The 14,000-nt window shown below is 47.4% G+C and overlaps 6 protein-coding genes; 4 read left to right on the plus strand and 2 right to left on the minus strand.

Moving 5' to 3' along the window:
• Positions 1–936: 936 nt before the first annotated feature.
• Positions 937–2,475, plus strand: FFUJ_01885 (uncharacterized protein; the record flags this gene model as incomplete). Its single annotated transcript, XM_023573751.1, has 1 exon — positions 937–2,475. The coding sequence occupies one exon, from the start codon at positions 937–939 to the stop codon at positions 2,473–2,475; it is 1,539 nt and encodes a 512-aa protein (XP_023423721.1).
• Positions 2,476–2,778: 303 nt separating this feature from the next.
• FFUJ_01884 (uncharacterized protein) lies at positions 2,779–3,905 on the plus strand (the record flags this gene model as incomplete). XM_023573762.1 has 2 exons in its annotated part: positions 2,779–2,839; positions 2,896–3,905. 2 exons carry the CDS (start codon positions 2,779–2,781, stop codon positions 3,903–3,905), a joined length of 1,071 nt encoding a protein of 356 aa, XP_023425466.1.
• Positions 3,906–4,950: 1,045 nt separating this feature from the next.
• On the minus strand, positions 4,951–6,913 carry FFUJ_01883 (related to permease; the record flags this gene model as incomplete). XM_023573773.1 has 7 exons in its annotated part: positions 4,951–5,662; positions 5,714–5,899; positions 5,951–6,115; positions 6,163–6,356; positions 6,402–6,449; positions 6,506–6,598; positions 6,683–6,913. The coding sequence occupies 7 exons, from the start codon at positions 6,911–6,913 to the stop codon at positions 4,951–4,953; spliced, it is 1,629 nt and encodes a 542-aa protein (XP_023423722.1).
• Positions 6,914–8,300: 1,387 nt separating this feature from the next.
• FFUJ_01882 (dioxygenase family protein) lies at positions 8,301–9,541 on the plus strand (the record flags this gene model as incomplete). XM_023573785.1 has 3 exons in its annotated part: positions 8,301–8,459; positions 8,513–9,245; positions 9,294–9,541. 3 exons carry the CDS (start codon positions 8,301–8,303, stop codon positions 9,539–9,541), a joined length of 1,140 nt encoding a protein of 379 aa, XP_023423723.1.
• A 289-nt stretch (positions 9,542–9,830) lies between these two features.
• On the minus strand, positions 9,831–12,019 carry FFUJ_01881 (uncharacterized protein; the record flags this gene model as incomplete). XM_023573796.1 has 3 exons in its annotated part: positions 9,831–10,967; positions 11,021–11,842; positions 11,891–12,019. The coding sequence occupies 3 exons, from the start codon at positions 12,017–12,019 to the stop codon at positions 9,831–9,833; spliced, it is 2,088 nt and encodes a 695-aa protein (XP_023423724.1).
• Positions 12,020–12,616: 597 nt separating this feature from the next.
• FFUJ_01880 (related to conserved membrane protein, putative) lies at positions 12,617–13,459 on the plus strand (the record flags this gene model as incomplete). Its single annotated transcript, XM_023573807.1, has 1 exon — positions 12,617–13,459. The coding sequence occupies one exon, from the start codon at positions 12,617–12,619 to the stop codon at positions 13,457–13,459; it is 843 nt and encodes a 280-aa protein (XP_023423725.1).
• Between the last annotated feature and the right edge of the window lie 541 nt (positions 13,460–14,000).

Consider the following 14,000-nt stretch of genomic DNA (forward strand, 5'->3'; position numbering starts at 1 on the left):
CTTGCCGCCTTCCGGTTTCCCATATAATCCTGAAGTCGAGATATTATTTCGCGCTCTCGCCGCCTTATAGTTTTCCTTACAATCTTGCGCTCTTGCCGCCATACAGTTTCCTATACAATCTTAAAGTCAAGATATTATTTCGCGCTCTCGCCGCCTTACAGTTTTCCTTATAATCTTGCGCTCTTGCCGCCTTACAGTTTTCCTTATAATCTTGCGCTCTTGCCGCCATATAGTTTCCTATATAATCTTAAAGTCAAGATATTATTATTGCGCTCTTGCTGCCTTACAGTTTTCCTTATAATCTTGCGCTCTTGCCGCCGTACAGTTTCCTATACAATCTTAAAGTCAAGATATTATTATCGCGCTCTCGCCGCCTTACAGTTTTTCTTATAATCTTGCGCTCTTGCCGCCATACAGTTTCCTACATAATCTTAAAGTCAAGATATTATTTCGCGCTCTCGCCACCTTACAGTTTTCCTTACAATCTTACGCTCTTACTGCCTTACAGTTTTCCTCACAATCTTACGCTCTTGCCGCCGTATAGTTTCCTATACAATCTTAAAGTCAAGATATTATTATTGCGCTCTTGCTGCCTTATAGTTTTCCTTATAATCTTGCGCTCTTGCTGCCATACAGTTTCCTATATAATCTTAAAGTCGAGATATTATTATCGCACTCTTACTGCCTTACAGTTTTCCTTACAATCTTGCGCTCTCGCTGCCATATAGTTTCCTATATAATCTTAAAGTCGAGATATTATTATCGCGCTCTTGCCGCCTTACAGTTTTTGCCTCCGCCCGCTACGTTCTGTCCGTTGAAGCCACGGTCTTACGATTTCCTTCTGCCTGTCACAGCTCTTTTCCCATTCCTTGACGATATCTTCCATCAGGATCTGTGTCCGTCCCTTATACAGGCACCCGGCGCACCACGAGCTTTATGTCAACTATCAATTTCTCTCCATGCTCCCACTCCGAGCATCTGAGCAAGGATATTGAATACCGACGCCTATTTTCCGAGCCTCTGACAAAACCAGGAGGCACTCTCTCATATGAGGGATACCTTCGGGCAATTCAGTTGTACGGTCGAGAAGACCTGCTCGTCAATAGCCACAAAGTCCACCGGTACGATAGGTGGGTGAAGAGCAACCCAGAGCTACATCGAACTTACCAACAGCAAGCAATCCGCGACGGCTACAATCCTACAGGCGGATCTTCTAACGCGTTTACCGGGGTATATTACCCAAATCCTCCACTTGGAGGACCATCATTAAACCGAGTTAACTCTCCACACACACCACACCGTCAAACGACACAAAACGAAATAACAGAAGAGATGGTTGGGCGACGTACCCCACGTAACTCAAGTGGGCAGTTCGCTCCTGCCGAGGGCGTGTTCGCTGATTATCGAGGAAATGTAGAGGCAAAGGCCGGGGAAAGCTCCAGAAATGCCATTGGCGCGGCTGAAAATGCGCTTGTCTTGGCTGAGGTGGTTAAGAATTTTCTTGACAAAGGCGTAACCCCGGAGTTGCGCCAGAAGGCGACATCCATCCTGACAACGATGGGTGGAACTCAAGGATTGACCACAGGTCTGAATATCATTATAGGCGAGCAATCTCCTGAACTGGCGCCGAGCTCTATCGACTCCGTCCTCCGAACCGCACACGCTGGGCGCAGCGGAAGTGGCAGCGGAAGTGCCAGAGGCACTCCTAGATTTAATGACACTCCAATCCCTCTCAACCTAACCGGCTCCCTATCTGCCCGCAAGCGCAAGTCTATCGAGGTAGTTGACATAGAATCAGACGAGGATCTAGCGCAGTTCGAGGAACCCGCGGGTCAAACCCGAGACGGGATTCCGACCCTTCCACGACCCTTCCCTGCGGGGCCGCTCATCATTTCCGACTCCATTGCAAGCGGTAATGGCCGCAAGGCGATCTATTCTCTTGTCGTCGCCGATGAGCTGATGGTGTTCCTGGACAAGAATGTTGCGCAGACCTTCGGTGGACTCTTATGTACCTTGCGAAAGAGACTTTCCGAATCCTTACCCCTCTCGGCAGCCGCGCGCATGGCTGGTATCGACAAATCTCTCGTCATGTCGTTCGACATGCCCCTGTGTATTCCCAACCCTGGCTCGACCGCTCTATCCGCCTATATCAGTGTGGTGTCTGAGATGGATGTCTTCCATCAGGATACAGAAATGCGCAGTTTGGCTCGCGAAACCGTCCTTTCGATGCGGAAACAGGACTATCGGCCTACTGCCGGGCTGCCTGTCCGGTTCCTACGGGAAACCACCCAGGCAGAGAGCTGGGTTCCGATGGAGGTCATGGCAGACAAGCTCACGTACTTGGGTGAGGCACGTAAGCCTCTGGACACCGTCAATACCTGGCGACGCCCCCAGGTAATCTCTGCCAGCAATGTGCGAAGCCTGCCTTGGGATAACTACGACCAGATTGGCGAAACCCCAGCTGAAGACAACTAAGTAGCTTAGACGTACTAATCGATATCCTCTTCTTATTTTCCCCGTGCCATTTTACAATTTCCTGAGATTGTTTGTATGAGACCTCTCTTACCTTGGCGTGATATTGCTTTGCTGTGTTGAGTCGTTCCTGCCACGTCAATTGACCTGCCGTGTCGATTGATCCAGGAGATGTTAGCTCCTTCCTTTACATGGTCTTTCCCTGGGAAACCGCCTGCCACTCTTTCCCAGACTTGCTGCTATGGATATCTCCTTGACTGTCTGCTGTTTTCTTTCTTTTCCCCTCCATCATCCTCCATCGCCAACATGGCTAACAAGTTAACCAAGGGAGCTTGGTTCAATCCAATTGTTATCGACGATGAACCAGGTATGACCCCTGTTATGAGCAACCTCAAGTCCATATCGCTAACAATTTACGGATAGAAGCGGTTAAACAAGAAATCCCCTTTGCTCCCGGTCCCGTTCCCACTCCTGGCCCTGTTCTTACTCCTGGTCCCGTTCCCACTCCTGGCCCTGTTCTTACTCCTGGTCCCGTTACCACGCCTGGTCCCGTTACCACGCCTGGTCCTGTTACCGCCTACCCCCCTATTCGCTTCGGAACAATGCGAACGAGAAACCAACTATGCCGATTACTGCAAGAAGCATACAATACCTCACCTGAGGAATTCCACCAAAAGATAGACCGAGCGTATGCCCAGTTCTTATACAAATTCAGTACTACACAAGAAGCCTTTCTCACCCGCATGCAGCCAATTTTCAATAATGGCAATTGTTTCTCTGGGTTTACCCAGGTCTTTCCATCGGCTAACCTGACCCAACTTATGCAGATAATGCTACATGCCGACAAAAGACAGACCTGGGCTTTGTTTTCTATGTATGAGATCAACTTCTCGATTTTTCGGGATACTGCGCCTCGTGCGCAGCGGAAAGCCTTTTACATCCTGGTTAATCACGACAGAAATGACCTACAGCGCTTACTGACATGCGAAGTTGAAATCTCACACTTATGCAACTGGAGACGTTGCATTAACCCGGACCATGTTACACTGGAGTCACACACCACCAACATTTCGCGGAAATCATGTTTCACACAGGCACAAGGGCACTTCAGTGCTGGCCTTCCAGTCAAGGTCTCATGCGATATTCACAACCCGCCATGCCTGCTGCAACAGGCAGCGTTGCCAACTACAACAAAGGTGATAAATGAATGGGAGGCCATGGGGAGGCCTCTGCCAGAGGTCTTGCCCGAGCAGATGGATTCCTTAAATGCCGAGTTGCTCACAATACCTATTGGGCAGTACATATGGGTCAATAATCGGCGAGTGGTTATCCGGGAATATACAATCCCGGTAGTGAATGATGAATATCAAGGAACACAGGCACCAGGCATGATATACTCGAGTATCTTGGTGAAAGAGTTAATGGAAGCATAGATTACCATGGGACATAAGCACCTGAAGGATGTACTCAGGCATTTTAGTCAAGGAATTAATGGAAGCATAGATGGAAGATAAAAGGGCACAAATAGTAATAATATTTTGGACTGGGTTTTTCCCCAGAACCACTTACCCGGGGATTTCCCAGAACCACTTACCCGGGGATTTCCCAGAGCCACTTACCCGGGGATTTCCCAGAACCACTTACCCGGGGATTTCCCAGAACTACTTACCTAGGTTTTAAGGATTTTTTAAAATTATTATTTTTAATTTTTAATTTTATTTTATATTTTTATTATTTATTTAAAAAATAAAGCTTTTATTAAATTATATTTATAAATAATTTATTTTAATTAATTTTAATTTAAATATTTTTTATAATTTAATTTTTTTTAATTTAATATTTTATAATTTGATATTTTATAATTTAATATTTTATAATTTATTATATTTTTTTAAATTTAAAATTAAATAAATTAAAAAAATATATAAATTAAATATACTTTAATAATTATAATTAATTATTAAACTTTAATTAAAAATACTTTTTTTTAAAATTTACTTTAAAATATTATAAAAATAATATATTATTAATACTATATTAACCTATAATATATTATATTTAAGTTTTATATTATAAATATATTATAGAAAGCCTGCTTTAATTAAGTAGTAAGGTATATTAATGCTAATATTTTAATAAAGGAATTATATAATATTTATAACCCGCCATGCCTGCTACAGCAGGCAGAGTTACCGACCACGGCAAAAGTAATCAATGAGTGGGCTATGGCTCGAGATCTAAGTTAGCCTAAGTTTAGGCATACCTTATGATCATAGTGTCCTAAGATTTATCCATGTTTTCTAAGCTTAGGCATAATTTACTCTAAGCTTAGGATCAGACAGGCTGAGATTTAGAAGAGAAGAGAACAGAACGTGAGGATTGGATGCACTCCAGTAGTTGTGATCAATCTATTGAGCTTCAATCAGAGATACCTCTTCTTGGAATCCACTCCAAGACACCACAAAAACAATGCACTGTCTAGTGAGCAAATCTAAAGTCCAAACGCTGCTGGCCCTCATCCGCTGTATTCAGAATGTAGTCCTGCTGCTGCTCCTTTGTCAAAGCATTCCATCTCGCATCGCGGACCTTGTTCCTCCAGATATAGAACGCCTTGACGATATAAAACAAGACAATGTTGGCAGACGTGATGCCAAGGATGACCCTGTTGCCTCGCCTGTACAGAGGCTGATCGTCTTCACGGAAGATGTTGGATGCAGCAATGTTACCAGTCTGCACGAACATATTGTACAAAGCAGCACTAATAGCTCTCGTGCGTACACTATTACTGTTCTTGGCGTTCCAACCGACGAGAATAGCATGGCAGTAGGGGTAACTCAAAAGACCTGTGATGAGAGCGTATCGAACCCAGGGGGATATGTCGCCAGGAAGAACGACGAGGGCAAGAACCCATGGGAAGATCCAAATGTTGGAGAGGGACGACAGCATGCCTCGTTCTTGGACACGCTCAGAGAGCCAGGTGATGATGAGTAAGTTGACAGCGTAGAGAAATTGTGAGGGAATAGCGAGAAGATTGGCTTCGAAGACAGAAAAGCCAATTTGACGCAGGATGAAAGAGAGATATGTGTTGAAGGGCGCCGGAGGGATGTACACCATGAGACCGATGATGTAGAGCGGCCACTGCTCCCAGTCCTTGACGGCTTTCCAGAGCTTGGGAAGGTTGACGGCCTCTCTGGTATGGTGTTAGTCAATGAGCATAGTTGGTGCCTCCAAGGCAGCGTACCTGTTGTTCATATCACCCTTGCTAGGATCATCGCGAAGAAGACGATTCACCATGATGTACTCCTCACGTTCATTGAACCAGCCATTCTTGCCACGGAACCAACTCTTGGTCTGACAGGGACCAGGAGGCATGAGAACCCAAGAGAAGAGGCCAATGATGAAAGTGCCAATGGCTTCAAGGAGGAATCTAAGAGCCATGTGAGTTTGAGGTTCCCCAGAAGACAAGTTTAGTACTTACAGCCATCGCCAACCGCCCCAGCCGAGAACGCCTCTCATCTGAAGGATACCAGCGGCAAGAAGAGACCCCAAAATGTTACTGGTGCTCAGGGCAGTCCAGAAGAAAGCTAGTCTGATGGGTAGCTCATTGGACTTGTAGAAGTAAGTGAGCCAAAGAACAATATCACTGCCTCTGTCAGTCGGTATCATCATTTCATGGCGTGAATGACATACGGAATAAATCCACCCATCAAAAGACCCAAGAGTGCCTTGATAGCAAAATAAGCACCCCTGCTATGCAGCGCAGCCTGTGAGCCCGCAACAAGTGACCAACTGCAGATGAGAAAGGGAATCCATCTATCAGCACCAAGTTTCTTGCTAATCAAGCCACTGGGAAGCTCAGCTGAGAGGAAGGACACGAGAAAGATCTAAATGGTCAGTTGAAGTACCGAGCTGAGCAGGGTTAGACCTACAGTTTGGCCGTAGTTGAAATCATTAGTGTTCATGCCTACTTCGGGCAACTAAAGGAAGCTATTAGTCGAGCTTTCACTCCAGATGCATCGGAGAATTAACTTACCATGTTGTCGGAAATAGCACGGTTGATGTTTCGTCGGTGGAAGTCTAGGGAGAGGAACATGACCCAGGCCCAGAGACAAATGCGGAAGTCGATCTAGAGACAAGCTCATGTTAGTCAACTGACCTCCAGACAGCCATATAATGGTTTCAGTATAAGTCCTGTGGCAGAGCAAAGTACCTTTCTAACCAGCTTCTTCTCTTCCTGAGCAGTCCAAGTGAAGCTTGGATCGAACCGATGTCGATTCTCATATTGAGCATTCTCATACACCTTCCTCCAACGATCCGCAACCTCTGGATCCGAGAAAGGATGCTCGATTGACGAATTGGCGGTCTCATCACCGCTGTCAAAACGACGGTCCTCAGACTCAGTCTTGCCGATGACCCCTTTGGAGTCTCCAACGGCAGCCATTTTGGATCTTAGTGAGAAACACCAGTAACAGCCGAGAGAACTAGTAACAACTGAGGGCAAGTAAGTCCTCGGAGAAAGAGAATAAGAGGGAGGGTCGCGGAGATGTCGAACATGATGTGATGCTGTGTGGTGCAGGGCTGGACTTATAAAGGCTGGCAGTTCCCCTACCAAGACTAATTCTTTTAAGCTATTGATCTAAAATTTACAGTATTTGCCCCCATGCTTCTTGGGATGCCTCTATGAGAACCTCTATGAGAAGACACGGGGGTTATCAATGTCGCGATGGACTACCCAAATTACCTCAGGGCTCGGCGAACGAGTGTTTTCTGGGCATGACCCAGCCGATTCAGGGTTAATCGACGCCTCCAGGTCAACTACGACGCTGGGATACTGAACCAACATGGACAATCGATCAAGCTACAGCAGCTTCTGTTAAACCTGGGGGTTCGATCTAGACCATTAGCCACTGCCAAGGAACCAATAAAAACCTCTCGATAAGTCAAGAGATTTAAGCTTACAATTGGTACGAGAGATGGGGTGCTCTGGAACTAGCCATGGTCAAGTTCGGAGGTTTGTCCTATCTCATGAGAATAGAGGCATGACGTGCTCGCGATAGGGACCAATCGCTGAGGGATCCGACCGAGACGCCGTGAAATGGGAATAATTACGCTTCTTATGGAGAAATCTTCGGACTTGGCTTTGTTCGGCAGTTGAAAGCGTTACGGGGGCATTTGGACGATGGCTGAAGTCTAGTTGCTGGGGTCGACTAATATATAAACATTTCCCGACAATAGAGATATTTAAGACAACTGCAACCCTCGAATTTTGAGCCACAAAGACTTGCAATACCTAGAAAACTCATTCCATAGACATCTTGTACTTCTAAAGAGTTATGGCCGATAACCGAGACATCGACTCTCCCCCTCGATAACCCCGACTGATAGGCATATTGCGTGACCCATCCCCAGGAATTGCGCCAACTCACCACCACCCTCGAGGCCTCAACCACGAGATCCGACATTGCGCAATACCATGCTATAACGCCGTGATAAATACTCACGGATCGCCAAGTTACTCTACATTGCAATGTTACACTCTCCGTCCCTCTCGGCCTTTGCGTGATTTGATTCGCGTCTCGTTGATCAACGCAATAGATGCGATGCTTGCGCGATGTCTTTGGATGATGACAATGGTTGACAATTACAGTTCGTCATTGCGAGTTCTGTATTGCGGATGCATACTTCCCCGCGCTGAGAGAGTGATGGGAATGGGATTTGTCAGATGAGGAGAAGTGGTATATAAAGGTCGTAGAGTACCAGGTGAACTACATATTTGACGTTAATCCCGTATCAAAGACTTATACAATATTTGATATTATCCACTCAAGATGGCTCCCTCAGCTGTTGAGACACAGGCTCCTACAGTCGATGCACAGAAAGTAAAGCTCTACCCCGGCCACGTCGAGGGCGTTTACAAGGAGTTATCCCCCGTCGCGTACCGTCGTGAAGCCGAAGAGAAAGGCATCGACGGCCACGCTGCCGCAAAGGTATATCACTTCCTCACTTACATATAAACCATACACTAACACCAACATCTCAGTACCCAAACTATCTCCCAACATGGAACAAAGACCAAGTCTACCCTCCCCTCGAGCCCTTCGAGCACTACGAACACGGCAAAGACGCAGACCCAACATTCCCCAACCTCCTCAAGTCCACCACAAAGATCTCCCATCTCACACCCACAATCGGCACTGAGATCGAGGGCGTCCAACTGAGCAGTCTCTCCGACGCCGGCAAAGACGAACTAGCTCGCTACGTCGCCGAGCGCAAAGTCGTCGCCTTCCGCAACCAAGACTTCGCAGACCTCCCCATCTCCGAAGCCCTCAAGTTCGGCGGTTACTTCGGCCGTCATCACATACACCCTACGTCTGGTTCGCCAGAGGGCCATCCCGAGATCCATCTCGTGCATAGAAGTGCGGGTGATAAGTCGTACGAGGAGTTCTTCAAGACGCGGGTTAGCTCTGTGGCGTGGCATTCTGATATTACGTACGAGCAGCAGCCGCCGGGAACGACGTTTCTTTATGTCCTTGATAACCCTGACACTGGCGGTGATACCCTCTTTGCGAATACTGTTGAGGCTTATAATAGATTATCGCCGACGTTTCAGAAGTTGCTGCATGGACTTAAGGCGACGCATTCTGGGATTGAGCAGGTTAATGCTAGTGTGAAGAAGGGGAGTATCAAGAGACGTGAACCCGTTGTCAATGAGCATCCTATTGTGCGAACACACCCTGTTACCGGGGAGAAGTCGCTTTTTGTCAACCCTCAGTGTAAGTTACCTTGCGCACGACATGGAGAAACAAGCTAATGGTTACAAGTCACACGAAGCATTGTCGGTCTCAAGAAGGAAGAGTCTGATGCCATTCTCAACTTCTTATATGAGCATATTGCTTGGGGCGCCGACTTCCACGCTCGTGTGAGATGGCAGGAAAAGACTGTTGTGGTCTGGGATAACAGATCAGTTCAGCATACTGCTATTCTTGACTGGCACTCTGGTCAGCGACGACATCTTGCTCGCATCACACCACAGGCTGAGAGGCCATATGAGACCCCTTTTGAGGGTTAGATCTAAGATCAGATAACAGAGAAATAGTATATAGGACAGTGTTGAGAATTCACACATCCCTGAAGCGGAACCAAAGAATACAAGTCATACTGCATATCGAATCATGCTCATTATGATGTGTCACACAAGCAACTTTGCGTGTCAATAGTTTCATTGATATCTCGACATGCTTCATCTGGTATCTTATTCCAACCAGCCACCATGTTCATAAAATACTTCGTTTCTCATCCAACGCCGCACATGATATTCCCAAGCAACATAAACCGCCCTCTCTATCTATGCATAAAGCTCAATTCATAGTACTCCAAACCTGATGCCCAAGCATTGTCGTCAATAGCCCAATCCCGTACTTTCCAGCGCCTTCGTTCTCCTGAAAAACCTCCAGTGCAAGCCAGCAAACCGCTGCCAGCTCGACTACATTCAGCGCAGAACTGATGTATGTCGCTGTCGTAGGGAGCCTTGTTTGCCGGCTTGTTTCGCCTGTCTCTCGCAATGCAATGATGCCTACCGCAGATAATAATGCGAGCTGGACTTCTCGTCCAAAAGGCATAGAAACGGCTACAGTGAGACCCCAGAAAACAAACATCACAGCCAGAGCGGTGAATTCAACACCAAGGTTGTCGAACTGAGGTGTACCAGGAGACACACGAGTGTCTGAACCCCTTCTGTGTGTGGAGCCTCCTGAATATTCATCAGGATAACTTTGTCCCTTTCCCAAAGTAAAGCTCTGACTTAAGAGGTCAGCCAACCCATTAGCCTCGTCATTGCTGCGTTCAGGCGCAAAGAAACTGGGCGGCTTGAATGAGACTTCACGTTCATCATCTTCATTCTCATCCCTCTTCTTGGCCGCGCCTCGGAAGAAAATACTCTCCTGCTGTGCCGGCTTGGTTCTGATAATCGGCGCGTTCGGAGGGTTTCGTATACGCTGGGATGGGTTCGTCGGCGCAGGAGGAACCTTGTACCAGAAAGGGCTTGTTTCAGCGCTCACGGGTGCCTCTCCAAAGGATTTCCGGGGTCCATTGGAGGAAGGCGTATTTTGGAAAGCTCGGTATGGCGACTGAGATTGAGTCTGAGATTCGGTTGGTGTCCAATCCATCTCGTCCGAATATCCAACGTCTTGTGTCTTTCGGGGCGTGATGTTTAGAGCGTTGAATTGGGTACGAGTGCTTCCTGGGGCCCTATAGGAATTGCCCGGGGGGAGTGGTTGTGGTGAAAATGTCCTGATAGGTGACGGATTGAACCGATCTGGTTGAGGTGTTGCTGTAGGAGAGTCCAAGGCTTCATTCAACAGTTCTGAGAAGGTTTTTGGTTCCTCTCTCTTCTCCCGAGTAATCCTAGGTTGCTTCGGTGGCGAAAACGTTGCGTTTGAGGTGCCAAACAGGGGTGTGGTATCGACTTTGATAGACCTTTTTGCGGCAGAATATATCTAAACAGATTAGTACAGCTTCGTAGAGGCGCGGCTTCTCCGCCAAAACTTACCATGACCATAACAACTGACATAACCAAGTGCGCGCTAAGTTTGGTGTTCCGCGATTGAGCCTGTCCTCCATCCATCTCCAACACGCGGCGGAATAGGATGCGGAAGAAGACAATCAACCCCTGAAAAGCATACCATTGTGTAAAGCCCAGGAGGTGTCTTGTGAATCCTCTGCTGACCTGCACGAATTGAGGATTCCACCATGCCGATAGTATGCTCACAACAACCGCGCTGTTGATGAGAGTATCCGCTGGAGGAAGAAGTGCCACAGCCAAGCCCAGACCCTTCACAGCCAGCGTCGACCAGCTCCTGTCGTCCGGATCGTACATTCCCACATCTTGATGTTCCAACGCAAGAGTGATTGCTCTCAGATGCCACAGCATCTGCATCACCAATCCTCCCCACCATAGCCCCTTGCCTAGGCTATCAACCCAATCCAGAGCGCCCTTCTTTTCAGGTGAAATCTTTCTCCCTCTGCTCTTCTCCATCATCCTTCGAAGATGGTCCGTCTTTGCCGTATACCCCGCCCGTCGAATCTGGCCATCAACTCTCTCGGCGCATTCGTCACAAACTTGGGGATATCGTTCCTCCAACCCCTTTCGGAATCTATAGTAATTTCGCTCGAGCTCGGGGTAATCGGGGTGGTTCGTATCGTCGGGAAGATACTGCGCCAGAGATGACGTAAATAGTCGCTGATTCTTCAGGCATGTCGCGCAAAAGATGCTATCTTTCGGAGAGGATGGAGGTGAGTGTCGAGGAACAGCGTATTGGGTTGCGGGAGCTTCACGTTCGGTGGCTACTGGAGGATCCGTAATCTCCCCATTCTATTCGCAATTAGTAACTGCGGCACAATATCGAAAGGACGTTCATACTTCATCGAGGTAGTTTGTCGCATCGCATGATAGGCATAGAAACTGGCGTGTGATGCCGTCATATCTTGTATTGGACCTCTTCCCGCAATAAAAGCAGGTTAGATATCTGGTCCCTCGCAGGCGTGGCATAATGTCAAAACCATTGCCGTATCAAAGAGACAAAGATATGAAAAATTACGGTGATGTAAAAAAAGGGTTCCAACGAGCGTGTTGTTGATCGTCGTAAAAAACAAATCAAGGATGATGACGGTTGTTTGGGGTGGTTTCTGCCGGGCGGTCAGGGGACTTTTTAGAGGCTCAGGAACCCTTGTAGCGGGGCCGCAGTTACACACCCCTGTCCTGAGGTGTAACAAGAGCTGCTGGCTTAGTACTCTACAAGACCCAATACCTAGGTTCTTCAATGGGGGTTCTATAATGAGAATTGAGGTTAATGGGATGAATCTACTCTTCTAGCAATATTCTTTCTCAATCTCTAAAGGTCTCCAGATATGTATGTAAGGACAAGAAAGACCCAAGCTTCAGTGGCTTCTCAGCCCTGTAAAGCATCCTTCTAGAAGGTCAGCAAGTGGAGGTCACGTCACCAATATCACCCAGCTTCACTTAGCTTCAGCTTTATTTGCTACATGTTACACACATTGCAGCATCTCACAACTTCACTCCCATACTCACTCTGCCATTAATACTATCTTCCAATCTCATCACCAACTCCCAAACAATGCCATCATCATGACCACTCAAGCCTCATCATCACACCCTCTCCCTCCTCCCCTCCATCTCACAATCCGCTTCACAACAGCCCAACCAGATCTCGAACTCGACATCCCCTCACCCCAAACAACAACCGTCTTCGCTCTCAAACACCTCCTCCGCACACGACTGTCATCCAAAAGTCGACTACGCCTCATTCACCAAGGCCATATCCTCCCCGATGCTTCAGCGCTGAGCTCGGTCCTAAAACCACATCCTGCGCCGCCGCGCACCAATGATGATCCGAAGGGGAAGGGCAAGGCTGTTGAGGGTGCGAATGTGTCGCGGGTCTATGTTAATTGCTCCATTGGTGACGAGTTGTCGAGCGAGGAGTTGAAGAAGGAGGAGGAGGAGGCGCTTAAGCCACCGAAAGAAGCAACTGGTGATGGTTCGAAACCTGCGACTTCAACGAGGCCGCGACCACGGGGATTCGATCGATTGCTGCAGTCTGGATTTTCGCCTTCAGAAATCGCAACTTTGAGAACGCAGTTCACATCAATCCATACATCACGCTTCACACCAGACGCTATGCCATCGCCTGACACCCTCCGCAACATGGAAGACGCATGGATCGACAACAACGCTGAAGGTATCCCCTCCGGATCCAATCCACTCGATGACGAAAACTCCGGCATGGCTTCTGTACTAGAAATACTAATCAAAGCCATGATGGTCGGATTCTTCTTTCCACTTGGAAGTCTAGCATGGCTGATGCGCCAGGAGGGTATCTGGAGTAAGAGATGGCAGATATTCGTTGGCTTCGGTGTTGTCTTTAGTCTTTTTATTGGTTTTATCATGGAGCTGTCAGGAGACCGGCCTTAGTAGAGCCTTGAAACGCTCCAGATGGTGCTCATTGCTTCAACGGCGGTAGTATGTTTGGCTTGGGGGTATCGAGTGTTCAGGCGTTGATCTTGGGCGTTGTCATGCCAAAGCATGGGTTACAGCGGTTGGGTGGCGTTATGGCTTTACACGCATTCTATATGCTGCTCTCCAGGGCAGGAGAAACAGACAGAATATACCACAGCGATTAAATCACGCGTCTCGATGCATCAGTCCCAAGCCTTCATCAATTCTGGATAGCTTTTATAAAGTCTTGCAAGTTCCCAGATTCCTTTTAAACTCAGCCGAAGCTTCAGTATGCATAGCAGCAAGCGTTGCAATTTCTGTATGTAAACCTCCATGCTGATTCCTCGTAACCTCCAAATTGCTCTATTAATTTAGATATCACTTTGACCAAGGTTCGCATAGGTTTATTCCTAATCCCTCGAGCTCAAGGTATACCACAACTGTTTTTTCCAGCCCGACACGCCAGACTCCCAAGTAGGTGAAGCATATTGAAAAAAAAGCACACATTACATGATAT

Source organism: Fusarium fujikuroi, chromosome FFUJ_chr01 (assembly GCF_900079805.1).
Source record: "Fusarium fujikuroi IMI 58289 draft genome, chromosome FFUJ_chr01".
NCBI classification, from domain to species: domain Eukaryota; kingdom Fungi; phylum Ascomycota; class Sordariomycetes; order Hypocreales; family Nectriaceae; genus Fusarium; species Fusarium fujikuroi.